This window comes from Musca autumnalis, unplaced genomic scaffold (assembly GCF_047663935.1).
Source record: "Musca autumnalis isolate F117 unplaced genomic scaffold, ASM4766393v1 scaffold_1, whole genome shotgun sequence".
In the NCBI taxonomy this organism is placed as follows: domain Eukaryota; kingdom Metazoa; phylum Arthropoda; class Insecta; order Diptera; family Muscidae; genus Musca; species Musca autumnalis.
In genome coordinates, this window is record NW_027411644.1 from 319,825,059 (window position 1) to 319,842,779 (window position 17,721).

At 34.3% G+C, this 17,721-nt stretch overlaps 1 protein-coding gene across 1 annotated transcript in view; it reads left to right on the forward strand.

The window, feature by feature from the left end:
- The window catches only part of LOC141390063 (organic cation transporter protein), a 39,721-nt gene that overhangs the window by 12,102 nt on the left and 9,898 nt on the right, over nucleotides 1–17,721 (forward strand). Inside the window, exons 2-5 of the mRNA XM_073962515.1 lie at nucleotides 13,167–13,613; nucleotides 13,680–13,834; nucleotides 14,941–15,112; nucleotides 15,182–15,320. Of these exons, the coding sequence (XP_073818616.1) occupies nucleotides 13,167–13,613; nucleotides 13,680–13,834; nucleotides 14,941–15,112; nucleotides 15,182–15,320 (913 nt within the window). The remainder of the gene's footprint in view (nucleotides 1–13,166; nucleotides 13,614–13,679; nucleotides 13,835–14,940; nucleotides 15,113–15,181; nucleotides 15,321–17,721) is intronic.

Consider the following 17,721-nt stretch of genomic DNA (forward strand, 5'->3'; position numbering starts at 1 on the left):
ATTTTCCGAACATTTCCCAACTTTTGTGGAGGAGGTACCGGAAGGAGTGTACCAAACTTATACCAAGTTTTGGCAAAATATTACGAAGTACAACGTTTGGTTCGAATCGGTTGCTCCGTTCGAAAGTTATCGTGCGCATTAGCCAGTCAGACAGACGGACATGGCTAAATCGACCCCAAATTGTCTGAAACATCGTTCAAACATACTTGGGGTCTAAATTCATTATTTCGATGAGGCACATTTTTGGTCGTATCAAAGTGTATATACCCTCTTTAGCCTAATGGTTGAGGATATACAAATTACTGGGGAGTGGATTTTTATTGCATCTTAAAACTGATTCAAACACACATCCAGTTTAATGCACTCATAAGGAAAAAGAGCGGATTACATCCTAGTGGCACAACTTCTTGTAAGAATCATGAGTGGTTTATGTAAAAAAGATGTAATCCGGAGACACAAGCACCTAAGAATGAAAAGCATTTTTGATGACAATTTTTTGCTGGGTAGTAATTCTCACCCCAGCATTAGATGTTGCATCCAAGGTAGAAATTATTTTTGGTAACCACTGCCTGGACTGATTTTGAAGAATTAACTATTGTTTAAATTGACCATAGCCTGTCAAACATTCTGCTGAATACGGGTTTACCAAGTGATCGTGTAAAGTAACCTTTACTGATATGCCATGAGTAGGTTCGCAGATGAAATATTTGTTCCAAGACATTGTAGTATTACATACATATACTACAGATAAAATAAACCTGTCTGAATAAATCACTATTCCGTTGGCTTTTCTCGTACTTTATTATGTAAATAGTATAAGAAATTCCCGACAAGATTAACTTATTACAGCATTATGTTGCTCTGGAACAACACTAACACTTGTCATTCTGTCCATCGATTGGCATTTCTGCAATATTTATTGAACACGAAACCAATTAAGAATTCTCTCACATTCCACCATGTCATTACTAAGGACATTAAAATAAGTGATTTCCTGATATGCGGTGCTGCGAACCTTGTTTGTAAACAGTGTCGATTTATCAATGACATTGGTCAAATTGTTTAAAAAAATTACTTAAGTATACTATGTCTTTAAAAATTAAAACCAAAAATTCTTTTTAGGTTGTAGGTTAAACTAAAAAAATCATAATTCATTGTGTTAAAAATTAAAATTATTATTTGTCACTTATTTTTGTCAATGATATTCTTATTTACTTCATTTGCATATATACCAAATTCGCATTTTATGTATGTATGTGCCTAAATTCATTTGATCAATAATTTATGTATTCCAAACTTATTGAAATTCAAAACCGACAAAAAACAGATGACAGTGATTCAGTCTTACACACAGAACATCAGCAGTGGCAAGGTAAATCACGTGTAGTTTTTACAATTGTTTTCGAATACAAATTTTGTTTTTATTCCAAAAAAATATATGCGGAAATTATTTTGCCAAATATATACATAAATACGTACTCTTTTGTTTATATAAACATAAACAAAGTTAAACGGGTTAATATTAACGGTAAATAAATGATTTTTATCCCATCTAAGTGCGGTTATAGAACGTGATTAGCTCGTGAACAAATTTGTTTCATGTACTTACTCTCAATTGATAACATGAGAGGGTCCAAAATGAACAAGTCTGTACATAATTTTGAAATAAAAAATAAATCTATTTAGATTTTCAATTATTACTTTAATCACATATTAATATACATACATATATAAATAATCATTCACTTTCAATAATGTGATGAGGCAGATTGTGTGAAACGTCCGATTAAGAAGAGTCTGTACTTTGGATTATTAACATGCTGCTACCGATTGATTCATTGTTTAAACGACTATAACATTGTATGTGTGAATCGGGCGATCGAGTTCCATAATAATCATAATCGGTCACTGGTTATATATTTCAAAGAGATAATTGACAAAAACAATATAGTTCAATTTGTCATTATATCAATGAATTAAAGGCAAAAGGAGAAATAACAATAGGATGGAAGTGCTTTTAATTTAGGATGCAAGCAAACCGAATCATCAGGTGTCAGTTTCTGTTAAGCGAATTATAACTGTCTTACCGCCATTTATCCACGGAGTATTGTCCAAGTTCAATTCATTTCGAAAAACAAGTGAACGATGGCAGGAAATGCCTACCAAAATATGTCTCACAGTGTCACGACAGCAGTCAAAAATGGTCAAAACCAAGTACCTCGCAATACAAATATGAATATTGATGGGAGTCGATAGAAAATATTCTAATTATAAGGTTTTTAAATATTGGTATTGATAGGTCAAGTAGTTTTATCTATATGGGGGTCAAATATGATTTTTAAGTTGATTTCGATGTTACTCACTTTGCTTCACATTTGTTTGAAAGCAAATATGGATTATATGGAGTTTAACCTGTAAGTAGTTCTTAGTTCCTTAGTTTTGTAAAGCAAATTTTAAAATTAGTGAAGTGGGCATGGTACAAATACACAGGTAGCCGCATCGGCAATTGTTGGTAACATAAGATGTCAAAATTTGACATCAATTCAATGCAATTGACACGTCATGTTACCATCAGCTGGCTTGATAATGCTACCTGTATTATTGTACCATGGAAGTGGGGAAAATTTTATAAAAGTGTATATTATTTGCTGTTGAAATTGTGAAAAGTTTATACTTCAAATGTATAAAGGTGCCAGCTGCAGAGGCTTGTTATTTATCTTTTTCAGTGACCACCTCATTAACAAAGCGTTTTGCAGTGGCGACTAAAGCTCGAAAACGTATGGACCGATCATCATATATTTTCGTGGCCTTATTAGGTACCCAATAATGCTGTTTTTAAACGTGGGAATTTTAAAAATGTCAATTTAAAAAAATAGCAAACTGTCAAAGTGAAAATTTCAAATTAAAAAAAAATAATAATAATAATAATAATAAAGGGCCCGTTCTTAACCATTAATCGAGCAAAAAATTAACTAAAATTCTCTTTTTTTAAGATAAAATTTGTATGTATTTCATAAGCCCACAAAAATATATGAAGACTGAATACAAAATAACAGGCATTTCGGGAGGATGGTGTGGCTAAAACCTTCAAAATACCGAAAATAAGACGGTACCCACAATTCTTTGTAGGAATATTTCGCCACCATGGTGAAGACTAAATAGCAAATATCAGCCACTTCGGTTGGATAATGTCGCTAAAACTTTTAAAATACCGTAAATCGGGAGGTACCGTTATATGGGGCCTGTACCAAAACGTAGCCCTATGCTTATAATTTTTATCAGAAAACATTTTTTGTCCACTGGGAACCCTCAATGCAAAAAAATTCAGTCAAGAAACTTAGGTAAAATCTTATGGCGTCTATATCTAAACATGGACCTATGTCCATAATTGTTATCCGAACGTTTTTTTATCAACTGGGAACCCTGCAACTCAAATTTCAGCTCGATAAATTTAGCTAAAATATTCAAAATGTGGAAAATTTGGAAGTATTTACAGGTTTGATAATTCAGTATACAATTTTGACTTTATACAAAGACATAAATACAACAAGATAAGACATTTCTTTTGCTATCATTCTTCAGTGAATGGCTTTTGAATTTAACATAATGTTATGTTACGATATGGTGATATAACATTTTTGTCTTTTATACATTTTTACGTATTTAACCGAATTTACCGATCCAATTGACATGGAATTATTCTTGAATAGATCCTTGAATTCATAAATTTCGTTTCTGATATCATTACATGAAATGTTCCTCCTTGGTTGCGATTTTGAATTAACTGCAACCTGTTAAGGGTAATGTTTCTATACATAGTTTCGTAAACATTTTTTTGTTGCATGCATTTTGTCAGGTCTTTATTACTTTATGTCTTTGCTTTATAATTTGTTTCTACCGATTTCTTCATAAAAATATTGTTTGGAGCTCTAAGCACACATTTTTTCACAATATTTGTTGGCAATCAACACTCACGGCATTTATTTATAATTATAAATAATTTTTTTGTAAAAGTTTACCACATCTGTCAAAGGATTTGTGTAAATTCTTAGAGTGGTTCTATCCTAGCGAACCATTAAAACATGCTTATATTTTGAAATTTTTTCATAAAGCCAGTAAAAAGTACCGTTATAACGCACATTTGCAACATGTTAGGTATTGAAAATATCGGCTACTATATACTCTGCATGTCCACAAATGTATAATTTACAATTCCCCTCATATCGTCAGATATAACGGTATTTGTAGGCAAATTGTGGTTGGTTCTATTCAGATGAACCGGAATGTACATATGTCCATTTTTTGTTTACCGCAAGTTTACCTCCCCTTCTAAACACGATAATTTCAGATTTCGCTTGATTTACTTCCATTCCCCACCTTTCGCAGTATGTTTCCAATGATTATCGGCCATTATGACTATGTCATCCGCGTACATGAGTAGTCGGATGTTTGCCTTCATTTTCTCTCTAAGTGTTCATGAAGGTCGTTAAGGTATATTGCAAATAAATTGGGCGATAAAAGACAACCTTGTTTTACTCTAGTTACGGTATCAAAATAATCAGACAGCTGGTTTCCTGACCACACTGCTGACTTAGTATTCTTGTATATCTCATATACGAAGGTTATGATTTTAGCAGACAGACCTATCTCATGAAGTTTGTATATTAGTAGGTCTCTAGGAATTCTGTCAAATGCTGCCTTGAAATCTACAAAGAAGGTGTATACTTTTTTTCAAACTTACTATTGCCATTATATTAAATATGTTGTCGACAGTTGAGTATCCTTTACGGAACCCGGCCTGGTATTCATTTAATATCTGGTATCTGTCTATCCAACTCACTATACTTCTATTTATCATACCAAAAATGAGTTTTCCAATACAGTTCATGAAGGTTATACTTCTATAATTGTTTACATCCGTGGTATCACCCTTTTTATGTATAGGAAATATTATTCCTGTACGAAAAGTTTCGTAATCATCGAAACCGTTTAAAATCCTTGTAAAAGTTTCACATAGACGTTCAAAGAATAGATCAGGTGCATTAATGAAAAACTCGTATGGGATTTGGTCGTCCCTCGATTGTGAAATTTTTGTCTAATAGTGTTGGAGCGCACATACAAAATCGAGGCTGTGTTAATTGTTGGGTTCAGAAGACAATTGAAGTAATTTTATAATACATCCGCAGATAAACAGCAACAAACTTTTTCATTTGACTCTCTAATTTCTTTAGCTAGGCTCCACCAGTCCTTACTATACGACGTATTGTCTACTTTTTCCTCCAAGCTCTTGTAATAATCCGATTTTTTGATTTTACATACGTTTACATATGCTTTTCTCTGTTCAGTGCATGCCTTTCTGTCGTCTATGTTCCCGGATTTTCCATACTTGTTGAGCAACCGATGGTTGCAAGGCGATGGCTCCTGCTCTTGAAACATGCTCTATCTAACCATTTATTTTTGAATCTAACAATTTGGCCATAATTTTTTTTGGATGTGACTCATATATTACTCCAGTTTGGTCTTTGATGAATGGATTTACTGGCAATGACTCTGTCTTACAATTCAAAGCATGTTGATAAGAGCTTTTGTGTTCATATTTCCACGTTAATTTTGGTAAAGATTAAGCTCTTCAGGCATCTCATTTATTGCACATGGTATTGAAATCATTATTATAATAGGAAAATGGTCTGACCATATTTGATCATCTACTTGGAATGTGTTCAAAACATCAAGGATTTCAGGAGACACGGAACATAAGTCAACTACGGAACTACCGTTTTTATTGGCAGATGTAAACTGTCCTTCCTTACAAGACCATTGTTACCGCAGAATTCTACATATTTTTTGCCGTTGGAGTTAATTATTTTATCTTTCGATGTACGCATGCTAAAGCCGTTTTTTGCAATTTCTATGGGAAGCTCTTGTTGCTCTCCAATCCGTGCATTATGGTCGCCAATAATTATTTTACTACATTGAACTTCAAATCTTCATCCCAAGTTGCTCCTCTTAAATATATCGGTACTATTTCGATTTGAAATGAGTTTAGCTCGCATTCGATTACGAATTGGCTTCCTCTATTGATAGTTTTGTGCTGGAATCCATCGCTCCCTAGACTGTTTTTCAATCCCGATTAACTGCCCACCTATGCCCCTTCCTCTAGTATTGTTCCTAGTAGCAGCAACCCAAAATATTTTAAAATTGTTAAATTGTTTGGAATAAGCTTCTTGCTTGTTTTCTTCAACGTGCGTTTCCAAAAGTAAAAAAATATCGAAGTTTTCTAAATATTTAAAGAAACGATGGTGAAGATTTTTATATCCTGGACCATGAACATTATAGGATATAATATTTAAATCAAAATTTCCATTTACTTTGTTTTGTTTTTGGTTGAAGTTTCAATCTCATTTGATTGTTTTTAAGTCTGGAGTGTTACCCCCAATGGCTTAAACTTCATCATTACTCTCTATTACAGAGAGTAATGTTTTTGGGGGAACACTCCAGACTTAAAAACAATCAAATTTCCATTTACTATAATATCTTCAACATTTAATTTATCTTTAGTTAAATTTTTCGTTTTTAAATTATTTTCTTTAAGTGTATTAGTTTCTTTTAATAGTTTTTTTGCCTAAAATACCTATTAGAACTTCTGTACCGCAACTTTCACCGCAAATCAATTTGTTTGTAGAGTTACAATGAAGTGTTCTTCTATCGGTTACCAGTTGTTCTCTCATAGCAATAATTTTTGATCTTATTTAGTTCCTTTTTAAGTAACAGCATTACCTTCTTCCGTTGCAATCTTATTACCTAAAGTTTTATTCTTTCTTTTGTGGATTCTCCGAATGCTAAGGCCCGAATTCGCCTTCCGGATAACCTTACTAAATGAACTTTGACAATTTATCCATTTTTATTTGTGGTGGACATAGGTATAGGTATTCTACAATACGAATTAGGGAGTACTGTAGTCACATGCATTCATTAGAAATTCCTCTAGTCGCCCTCACAACGGAAATGACAATGGACAATTAAGCGCACATTCTTAAATTAATGAATGTTTTGGGCTACTACATAAGCTACGCATTTAGTACGTACGTACATTTTAATTGAGAGTACATTGTTTGTATATCTTAAATTTTATGAGAAACTTAGATGAACCAAGGTTAGACGTAAGTCGTAAATATAGAATAGTACCAAAATTTGAAGATTCTAAAAGGCGATTATTAATTATTAAGGGTTTCTTATTATAGGCAACGTTTGTCAATTCCATTGAATATCTGTCAAATAAATGTCGTATAAGACACTTGTTTTATGTTTAATAGTAATAGTAAGTTTACATTTACGAAATCCTTTCAACTGTCAATTCCATTGCGTAAACGTCAAATGAAATCCAATGGATTTGGGATTAGTTTTAATTTGACGTTTGGATTGGATTTCGTAAATGTAAACCAAACATAAGTTTATATTTATGAAATTCACTCGATTTCAACTGTCAATTCCATTGCTTAAACGTCAAATGAAATCCACCGTACTATTAGACTATTCCGAGTATATTATCTTTACACAACAGTGCTACGTTTAGAATATGAATTCTTCGCGACTTTACGTGTAGTTTATTTTTGTCAATTGGGCATGCATTATAATGACAAAATCAAAATATCTTAATTAGTGAACAATTAAATCTCGCAAATGTCAAGAATAGAAACATTTAAGTAAGACTAATTTGTTTTGGTTGTATTAATTTTCCTACTTCCCCAAAGTGAATGAATGTGCTACTGACATGCAACGAACGCACACAAAATCCGAGTCCATGATTTCTTTTTTGACGTACTACAAGTTCAATGTTATACAAAAACATTGATGTAATTCAGTAGGCTAATTAGTTGCACTTCATTAGGCGCGTTTAGATGTGTTTGGAATAGCCCACTTGTGGATGTATTGGGGTATAACATGTGAGTGAAAGTGAAAACTAGATTCGATGGAACTTTGTAGTATTTCCCCCACCACCGATGTGGACAGAAATGATAATTTTATTTTTATAAATTTTTATTTCTGTTTTAGTGACAAAATTCAAATGTTGTCCATTGTTCCCCGCCCCAAACGATGACGAAATGTATTTCTGGCTATGTTTGTATTTCGTATTTGTATTTTCGTATTTGTCTATAATCGAAGGGAAAACTAATATGGGTTAAAAATAGTTTATGTTTACCTTAGTGGACTATGTCTATATGATCACCACAAACTTGTGGAATAGGTATTTACATACATATTAAATTCTTCACAAAATCCTGAAGCCAATCTCAATCTGGAGTTGTGCATTGTAAATAATTTAATATGATTAACATAAATTATATATGTAAGAATGTTTATTATTGATTTATAATTTAAATCAATACAGAATGCAATTATGATTAGAACAAAGAAATCATTAAATGCTATCTGTAGTTAATTACTTAATTTATTTTATAATTGTTTGCTAGTAAACATTATTACATAGAATATTTAAATAGTGATTATAATAATAATATATTTCTATGTTAATTTAGATTTCAATTTGTTTATCTTTCAATAGATAATTTTAATTCAATCAAGACATGTCCACTTGAAAACGAGATAGCGTGTCCGAACGTTCAACTTAGCATTACGCTACGCTTTTTCATTTAAAAAATGTGGTTGTTTGGGGGAATAAAATGACGTTTTAATGCAATAAGGTCAAAGTCAAGTAATAATTAAACAAAATTTATAGATAAGTTTTGAAAATTTCAAAAGTGTAACATAAAAATCATAAAAAAATTATATGAAGGTGGGCGAAATAGTTGTTTAATTTAATACAAGTTGTCATTACATTTTATGTTAATTAATGATTGAAGTTGTGATATTGTGATATTTTGAAATCATAAATTTAGAAATATTTATGAAAAGGAAGGATGTTTGTATCATGAGTTTATTAGAAAGTTAATCCACAATCCAAATGTTGAAAATCGTTATTGACCTACAAAAGCTATGTGTAATATGTTGATTAGGGTTAAGACTTTTTAACCTTTTTTTGAAAAAATACTAGGAAATGAAATAAAATCTCCACATAACGCTTTGTTAAAAAAGGGAGTAATTCCTTAATGAGGTGGTCACTGAAAAAGAGAAATACCAAAAAGAAGTGAGATGACAATTCAAATGTGCTGAAAACAAAAACAAAATATGTGAACGGAAAACGAAAAGGAATCAATGATTTTCATTCATAATTTTACAACTGTTTTTGCAGTTGTCTGGACGCCTACGTCACACAGGAACGTTTTGGGTTTTTGACGATCAATACATGAACTCAACTGTCCTGTCATTTGTAAACGCAGGGATAACGACCGTAACTTTATGGTATGTTCCAGTACTGCAAGAATCTACTATTTTTTACTATTTTGTTCGATAACATAAAGGAAAAAATTTTATCGTAGTAAAAAATAGTAGCTTTTTGCAGGTTCTGGAACAGATCAATTGTTAGTCGTGGGAAAATATGGAGAAAAATGCACATTGCCAACAATTATCGGATTTGAACCCTCATATGCCAAAATTCAAAATCCTTCTAATTGGAATGTTTTCTATCGAAACTACTCATGGCAGCTGCCTTTCTTCAGCTACGTTAGATGGGGGATGTCATACGATAGTTGTTATGGCATCAGCGACTGGATCTGTTTGAATCGATATTCCCAACATTAGATATTTTCGATATAATACTTTAAAATAGCGATGGCTATCGATATTATCGTTAAGCTGTCAACACCATTAATTTGGAGATAAAAATGTCAATGCTTTTCTTGACATATTGTACAAGTAGTTCAGAGAAATGTAACGCAGAATAAACAATTGCTTTTATTTTTATAAATAATAAAAAATGCATTTTACTCTTCCGAAAAATATGTACGTGTGTCTACGGACTAAAGGCCTGCGTACATAAGCTGCCTCGCCTGCTTGCCTTGCTTGCTTCTCATAAAAGAATAAAAAAGAAAAGGGCAACTCAGTCCGAAATTTGCTCGGCCTTCTTTACTATCTATCTATCGATATTTAATTAAAAAAAAAAAACAATCGATTTTATCGATAGTGCCATCGATTTTTTGCCAGCTCTAGTGTGAATGCTATTCAAACATACCTTATATACTTGCTGCTGTAGGTGTTATCTCTTATATCGTTACACCCTCCCTCTCTTTAGATCATGAAGATCCCACCAGACATGCCTGGGTGGCGAATGCCTATTCACCATACGACGAGAAGGATAGTCTGTTCGATGTCCTCAAACAGCGTGGAGTGATTGGCAGTGTCGAAAGCTTTCGGTAAGTCGGGCGCCACCAACACTGTCCTGCACGACTTGTTCTGGTTGGAATTCTTGGCTGACTTCAGTAACAACACCAATTTTCCAGACATCGGGCAAGAAGCGGCTGTCTAGCGACAGGTTGAGAACTTTCGTAAGTTACTAAATTCCAAGCTTATCCAGTTGTCTCATCTTTACCATGAAGATACCGCCAGTGCATAACGTTTTGGATAATTAAACCTTCGTGGTTTGTAAAATTGTAAATTGTGTTGGTTCATCCTCGGCAGGAAGAAGTATAATGCGAAGCAGTACTCTTCTCTTCCGCCTGTCACACCCGGGGTGCTCGATAATGTGTCGATTAAAATAACTTGCGTACCTCTTCGGATCAGTCAACGTATCATTGACGCTCACTTGCTAGTCCCGCCGCCTCTGCTGGGAAATTTGGTCTCACTTCGGGTATTCGACTTAGAAAGGATGTTTAGGTTGCACAGAGGAAGTTCAGGGCAGTTCTCTGAAACAGTGGTTGGTGAACTCTCCGAAACTAAGCCAATTAGCGTTGCCATGATTGATGGAAGTGCGTCATTCAGATGTGATGAAATCGGGCGGAAGATGGTTTGACCCAAGATAAATAACGGGTTGCCAGCTGACATCATTTGTCAGACCATGTAACACGATGCTTATGTCTTGCGAACTATGACACTCTCCGCTAATTCTGGTACATGCGTCCTCATTGTCCGTGCAAAACGTAGAGCTATCAATCTGCTCAGCCAACACATACCCTTCGGGACATTACCTAAGATTGAATGCCACAACTTGTTATGAGCATTATAGTCTACTAAGACCCGTCGGTTATGACCTTCCCAGCTTGATTTCCTGCACTGCCGAGACCTTCACGGTTGCTGTTGGGAGTACTGCGGAGGAGTATCGTATTCTGATGACTACGATGGCTCAATGTAGGCTGTGTTCTCGCAGCATGCAGAAACATAGTCTCCCGTCGTAGTCCCTTACATGGACAAATTCAGAGAAACTCTGAAATGCAACCTATTTCGACATCTATTGCATCTCGCCAAAGTTTTAGTGTGTTGGATACGTATGTGACGAATCGAGCACATCCAAATTGGTCTTGGAGTTCCCCCGTTCCGGCCCGGACCAAAAGAGTTCAGAGCAGGCATTTCGGAATATACTGCTCCCAACACAGAAAAACAATACAAATACGATTGATTATGTACATCTTCCTTGTCGGTATTACTACGAACGAGTTAGAAAGTATCAGTCAACTGCGCCGACAGAGATATACCCTCAGCCTCGGACCTAAAGAAAATAAGAAAATACAATACCTCCAATCTTTTGAGTTTTTGGGCCAATTTCTCATGAACAGGACGACAAAAAATGTTACAGTCGTAACTAGGGTCGCATACAGAACAAAATTTTGAAACGATTCCAGACGAGTGAGTCCTTAATCTGGACTCTTATTAAACTTTGTGTGGGAGGTAGAGTGGTCCGATGTAGTCAATATTCGGACATAATCCGAATCTGTAAAGAAAAATACGATGTACAACGTACTACCCACTTTAGTTGGTACTGGCAAGCTTTTTTTGAGATTTTGGGCCATTCTCTCAGAAGATATGGACTTGAACACAACAAAAAATTACGCAGTCGTAACAGGGCCCCGCAAGAAGAATTTGTTGAAACAAATTGCAAAACTATCCGAGAAGACCTGTTAAACTTTACGTTTTCAAAATTTTGTGTGGGAGGACACGAAGCCGTATACCTATTTTGTCCATATTCAAACCTGATCTATGCATGGAAGTAATATTACCATATGCAACGTTATGACCAATTCGATTACTCTCTTCGAGAGTTATGGTACGCACCATTTTACCGCACATTTTTGAAATTCTATGGGGAAGGTACCGGAAGGAGTGGACAGATGTGGCCTATCTTTGAACTTAGTGTCTGTTTCTGTATGTCGAAACGAAAATGTGTGCGAATGAAAAACGCCGAAACTTTTGTGTGTTTTTCAATTTTGTTTTTTTAATCTATATATATAAAAATGGTGTAAAAAATGTATAGTAATTCATAAAATGAGAACGGCTAGGCCGATTTCTGTAAAAATTTTTTGTCAGTTATTCGTATTTTCGAGGAGAAGGTCTTTACGGAAGAAAATTTTGGAAAATCTCTCTGGAAAAGTCGGAAAATTGGAAAAATCGAAAATTGTGTTTTTGTATGAAATTTTATTCCTTAATAGCGAGACGAAGTTCGCCGGGTCCGCTAGTTTGAACTAAAAGCAAAGGTAAAAATATTTCGAAAACTAAAGTTTGGGCTTTTTCATTCGCACACATTTTACAGCCTGTTCATGTATGTCGATAAGAAAATGAATGCGCAAGAAAGACTACCAAATTTGAGTGTGTTTTTCAAATTTGTTTTTTTGTTTTGAAGTAAAAGCAAAGGCAATAATATTTCAAAAACTAAAGTTTGGGTGTGTTTCATGCGCACACATTTTCGTTTCGAAATACATAAACTGGGGGTGAGTTTCGACATAAAGAAACTGGCTGTTAAACTAAGTTTGGACAAAACATTACGATACCCAACATTTGAACGAATTTTGGTCGTATCAAAGTGTGTACATACATATATTCTTTCCAACTTGGGGTAGTGTTGTCAAATTTCTCAAACCTTACAAATAGTGAGTAATAGCTCCCCGCTTATTGTCACTCGGAGAGCTTCTGATCTCAAGATAAGATAAACAGTTAATAAAATACATTACAAAAATTTTCAATGTCGATGTAAATGTAGCTTAATATACATAATATTTTTAATCTGCTTGATTTCTTCCATACGTGTATTCAACATCCACTTTCTTTATTTTATATTTCAGGTCATTATTTCTCATTTGTGTCCTGCCAAATATTCTCAATGGTTTCCATGTCAATTCCTATACAATGTTGGGATATCTGCCCACAGATCAATGGTGCGAAGTGGATGAACTGCAATCGGCCAACTGGACGGAGGAACAAAAACGTAGCATTGTTCACAAAGATCTAAACAGCAAAGGATGCACCGTCTGGGATTGGGATTATAGAGAGTTGAGTAAAATGTCCTATGAAGAAGCGTATAATTATACTGCAACAATGTCTGAAATAAGTTTACCAACTGAAATATCCTGCAAAGCCAAAGGATCCTATCAATATTCTTCGCCAGATGGTACATTTGTGGCGGATTGGGAGTTGGTATGCGATCGAGCCATACAACGAACCTCGGCCCAGGTATTTGTATCGCTGGGTAAATTTTTTGGTTCATTTTCCTTTGGCATGATGTCGGATAGGTAAGTAGTAGCGAATGGAACGACTGAGAAATAATATCACTATTGATCAATGTATTCATTCATTAGATTTGGCCGTAAGACAGCATTCACCTTGGGCGCAGTATTTTTCATGGTTTCGAGCATATTTTGTACATTTTCACCGTGGTATTCATTGTTTTTGGTTGGTCGCTTTGGCTTGGGTTCGGCATCATCTGGCTTATTTTATCCTGCTTATGCTATGTGTTTGTATTACGATTTTAGTGTAATTTTTTGTAAACAATGTACGGTGGACAACGCATATAGGAAGAATCGGAAAGCATACTTCTCTAAGTCGAAATCAAAAAAAAAAAAAAACACATTACAAATCGGATGGTTAGTGTAATGAGTTTTTTGCTGCGACATTAGTGTGGTCATGGATCAAATTGTCATGGATTTAAATGTTCTTAGATCGAGTTTCCCACTACAGTAACTTCGATCTAAGTCCCGGTCCACACTAGCGTTAATTTCATTAAAAAATTTCATGAAATTAGGCGTTCTTAAATCGAATTCCCCACTACAGCAATTTTATTATTTTACTCTACTATGGAAGTCGATCTAGAGACGCATAATTTCATGCAATTTTTTCAATGGAATCACTCTAGTGTGGACCGGGACTAAGAACGCATAATTTCATGAAATTTGTTTCATGAAACCATTCTAGTGTGGATTTCGACTTAAATGCGTATTTTCCTATTGCAATGTGGAAGTTTGATGGAAATGATTTTTAAATGAGTGTGTGTGCTTTTCCTAAAGGCCTGCGTACATAAGCTGCCTCGCCTGCTTACCTTGAATAAAAAAGAAAAGGGCAACCCAGTTCGAAATTTGCTTGGCCTTCTTTGTTCTTCTATTTTTATTATGTCAGAAATGAAGCAGAAAAGCAAGGCAACCAGGCAAGGCAGCTTATGTACGCAGGCCTTAAGTCGAAGGTCACACTAGAGTGGTTTCATTGAAACTTTTAGGTATTTATAGATCGAGTTCCCACTACAGCAACTTTATGATATCACTCTACTGTGAAATTCGACCTAGGAACCCTTGTTTTCATGAAATTGTTTCAATGAAACACTCTAGTGTGACCTTCGACTATAAGAGGCTGACTTCCAAAACGTCATGTATGTAAATCTATGTAAATCTTGTACGTAAGTATTTAAATCTTTGTGCACGAATACAAAGCAACTGGCCTTTCGGAAGTCAGCCAGAGTTTTCTTATATGCCTGGTCCACTGTACTATTTTTATGTAATTCTGAATAGTGATTTTTAAAATATTTCGACCCAATGAATTGTATATTTAATTTATTTTCTTCTTTTTTAGTGATGGAAAATATATGCCTTAAACATCGCTCCTGGATGTCATTGGTGTTTTCAGGTTCCTATCCCATTGGTATGATGATAATGGCCTTGGCCTCATATTTGATTGGGGAACACTGGAGATATTTACAATTATCGCTAACAGTTCCGGCTATGTTACTGATATTGAATTGCTAGTAAGATTTTTGAATTAGTTTTAAAACTAATTTTTGGACATTTTTAAAAATATTTTTTTTCCTTTCCAGCATGATGAGTGAATCACCACGTTGGCTTTTGACACAAAAACGCTATGATCGTGCCTATCAAATCGTATTCAAACAGCCAAGTCATTATGAAATTGAGAAGCCGGCCATTGATTCCACAATTCTCAGTGATAAGAAAATTGTAAGATTTTTGCTTATTTTATTATTTATTTGAATGAGAATATTTTATGAAATTGGAATGAATAATTTAGGAAAAGTTTCATTCATGCCAAGGCGAATTTAACAAGGTGATCCAATAGTTGACGTTAGGTTGTAGTCTTCATTTGCTGTCAATTTTTTTTGCGCGAAATATCCACAAAGGTTAGAAGAAAACGTTAACATATTATTCGCGAAGTTTAAACAAAGATGTTGTACACAGATTTTTTTTATAGAAGCGAAATATTTGTTATTTATTTTTAATTAAAAATATGTTTTGACAGCAAATGAAGACATCAGTTGGTATTATTGTATCACTTTCTTTGTTACACCATGATTCATGCCTATTTGAATAGAAAACGGATTTGAATGAAAGTCTATTGTTTTAGTCCCGGCCCACACTAGAGCGATTTCAATGAGATAATTTCATGAAATTGAGCGTTCTTAGATCGAGTTCCCCACTACTACTTTAGTATGGAACTCGATCTAGGGACCCAGCTGATGTACTGCGAGCTGTCAAAAAAGTTGTAACTGAAAACACAAAATTTAAAAGAAAAATCTTGAATTTTTTATGCATTTTTAACAAAACTAACAAAATTTTGTTGCAAAAAATTGTGTGAATCGCTTTATTTTTGGAAACATTTTTGACATTTCACAGTACTGAAATGGTTGTTGTTGTAGTTGTTGGCTGATGCATCTACCTGGTAATTGTGCCATAAGGGAAATGAAATGAAATTTTTTCAAGTCCCGGTCCACACTAGCAATTTCATTAAAAAAATTCATGAAATTAGGTGTTCTTAAATCGAATTCCCCACTACAGCAATTTTATGATTTTACACTACTATGGACGTCGATCTGGAAACGCATAATTTCATATCAAAATTTCAGTGAAATTACTGTAGTGTGGCCCGGGACCACTGAAATCACACTAGTGTGGACCGGGACTTAGCGATCTTACAAAATCGTAAAGTACATTTTAGTTAAAAATTAGAATGGAAAATTATTTCCCTATTCTTAGACACTTTTTTGATATTTCATTCTAATTTTATTGACGGAAGTCATTTAATATCGTTTTCGATACCAATGGTATGGTGGGTTGTTTCAATTATTTTGATGTTCAGTGTTGTTGTCATTTTCGTTATAACTGGTCTATTCCAAGATCTATTTATAAGGTCACGTAAGTAGCACAACAACAAGTCTATTTTGACCGAAAATTCTTCAATATGTCAAAATGTTTGTTTACGTTTTCATACAAAGATTCACAATAAGAAAGGAATTGACAGATTGAAACCAATCAGCTGGTCGTTTTACGCCACCATATAATTTCATCATGGTCTGTTCCTTTACTTTTAAAAATGGTAAAACTGGCAAAATTAGCAAAAGTTGTGAACTGCTCCCATAACAATTGTATGATTACATCAAGTAAAGGAACACTTTTCGTGCAAAAAGTGATAAAACTTGAAGAGTCTTGCACGTAAAGGAACAGAGCAAATGTTGTTTTATTTTTTGCTCTGTTCCAGAACCTGCAAGAAGACTATTTTTTACTACGATAACACTATTTCCTTTATGTTATCGGAAAAAATAGTAAAAATTAGTAGATTCTTGCAGTACTGGAACAGACCACTTGTTTTCAAAATGTTACAGCAAATCATTCATTCTGTTTTCAGCTTTAGTTCCACAGTGTTTTCAAATTCGCCCTACTTACGCGATAGTATTGTACAAAATTTATTAACTTCCAAAAGTCTTGTTTAATCTAGATTATGGCTTCTTGGGTTAACTTGAGGGGCATGCATGGCAAATTAGGTTAAATGACCGCCAAAAATCCAAATTGTTTAAATTTTATTAGATGCGAAAATACAACGTAGAACAACATGAAGATGATTATGATTTTTTTTTATTAAAAAAATTCCAAAAGATTAAAACATCACATAAAAAATTGTGATCAATTTCAGATTTTGTTGGAGGTATGTATATACATACATGCATATGTATGTACATATGTATACTTCACAGATAACAGAAATAAAAAATTACATTAATCAAATAATTACTTAGCAGGATCAGAGTGGAATGGTTTTTTCAGAGCGGAATTTGAAATAGCTGGCATGTGGCGTAATGGTTAGCACGTCCGCCTTGCACTCAGAAGGTCTGCGGTTCGAATCCCAGGCCAAGCAACATCAAATTTACAACGGTGGCAAAATTCCCCCTCAGTAATTCTGGCGACATTTCCTGAGTATTTCAGCCATGAAAAACTTCTCTACAAGTGGTGTCGTAAGACACGCCGTTCGGACTCGGCGATAAAAAGTAGGTCCCATATCATTGAGCCAATATGAATCGGCGTGCACTCATTGATATGAGAGAAGTCTCCCTTGTCCCTCCGGGGATGT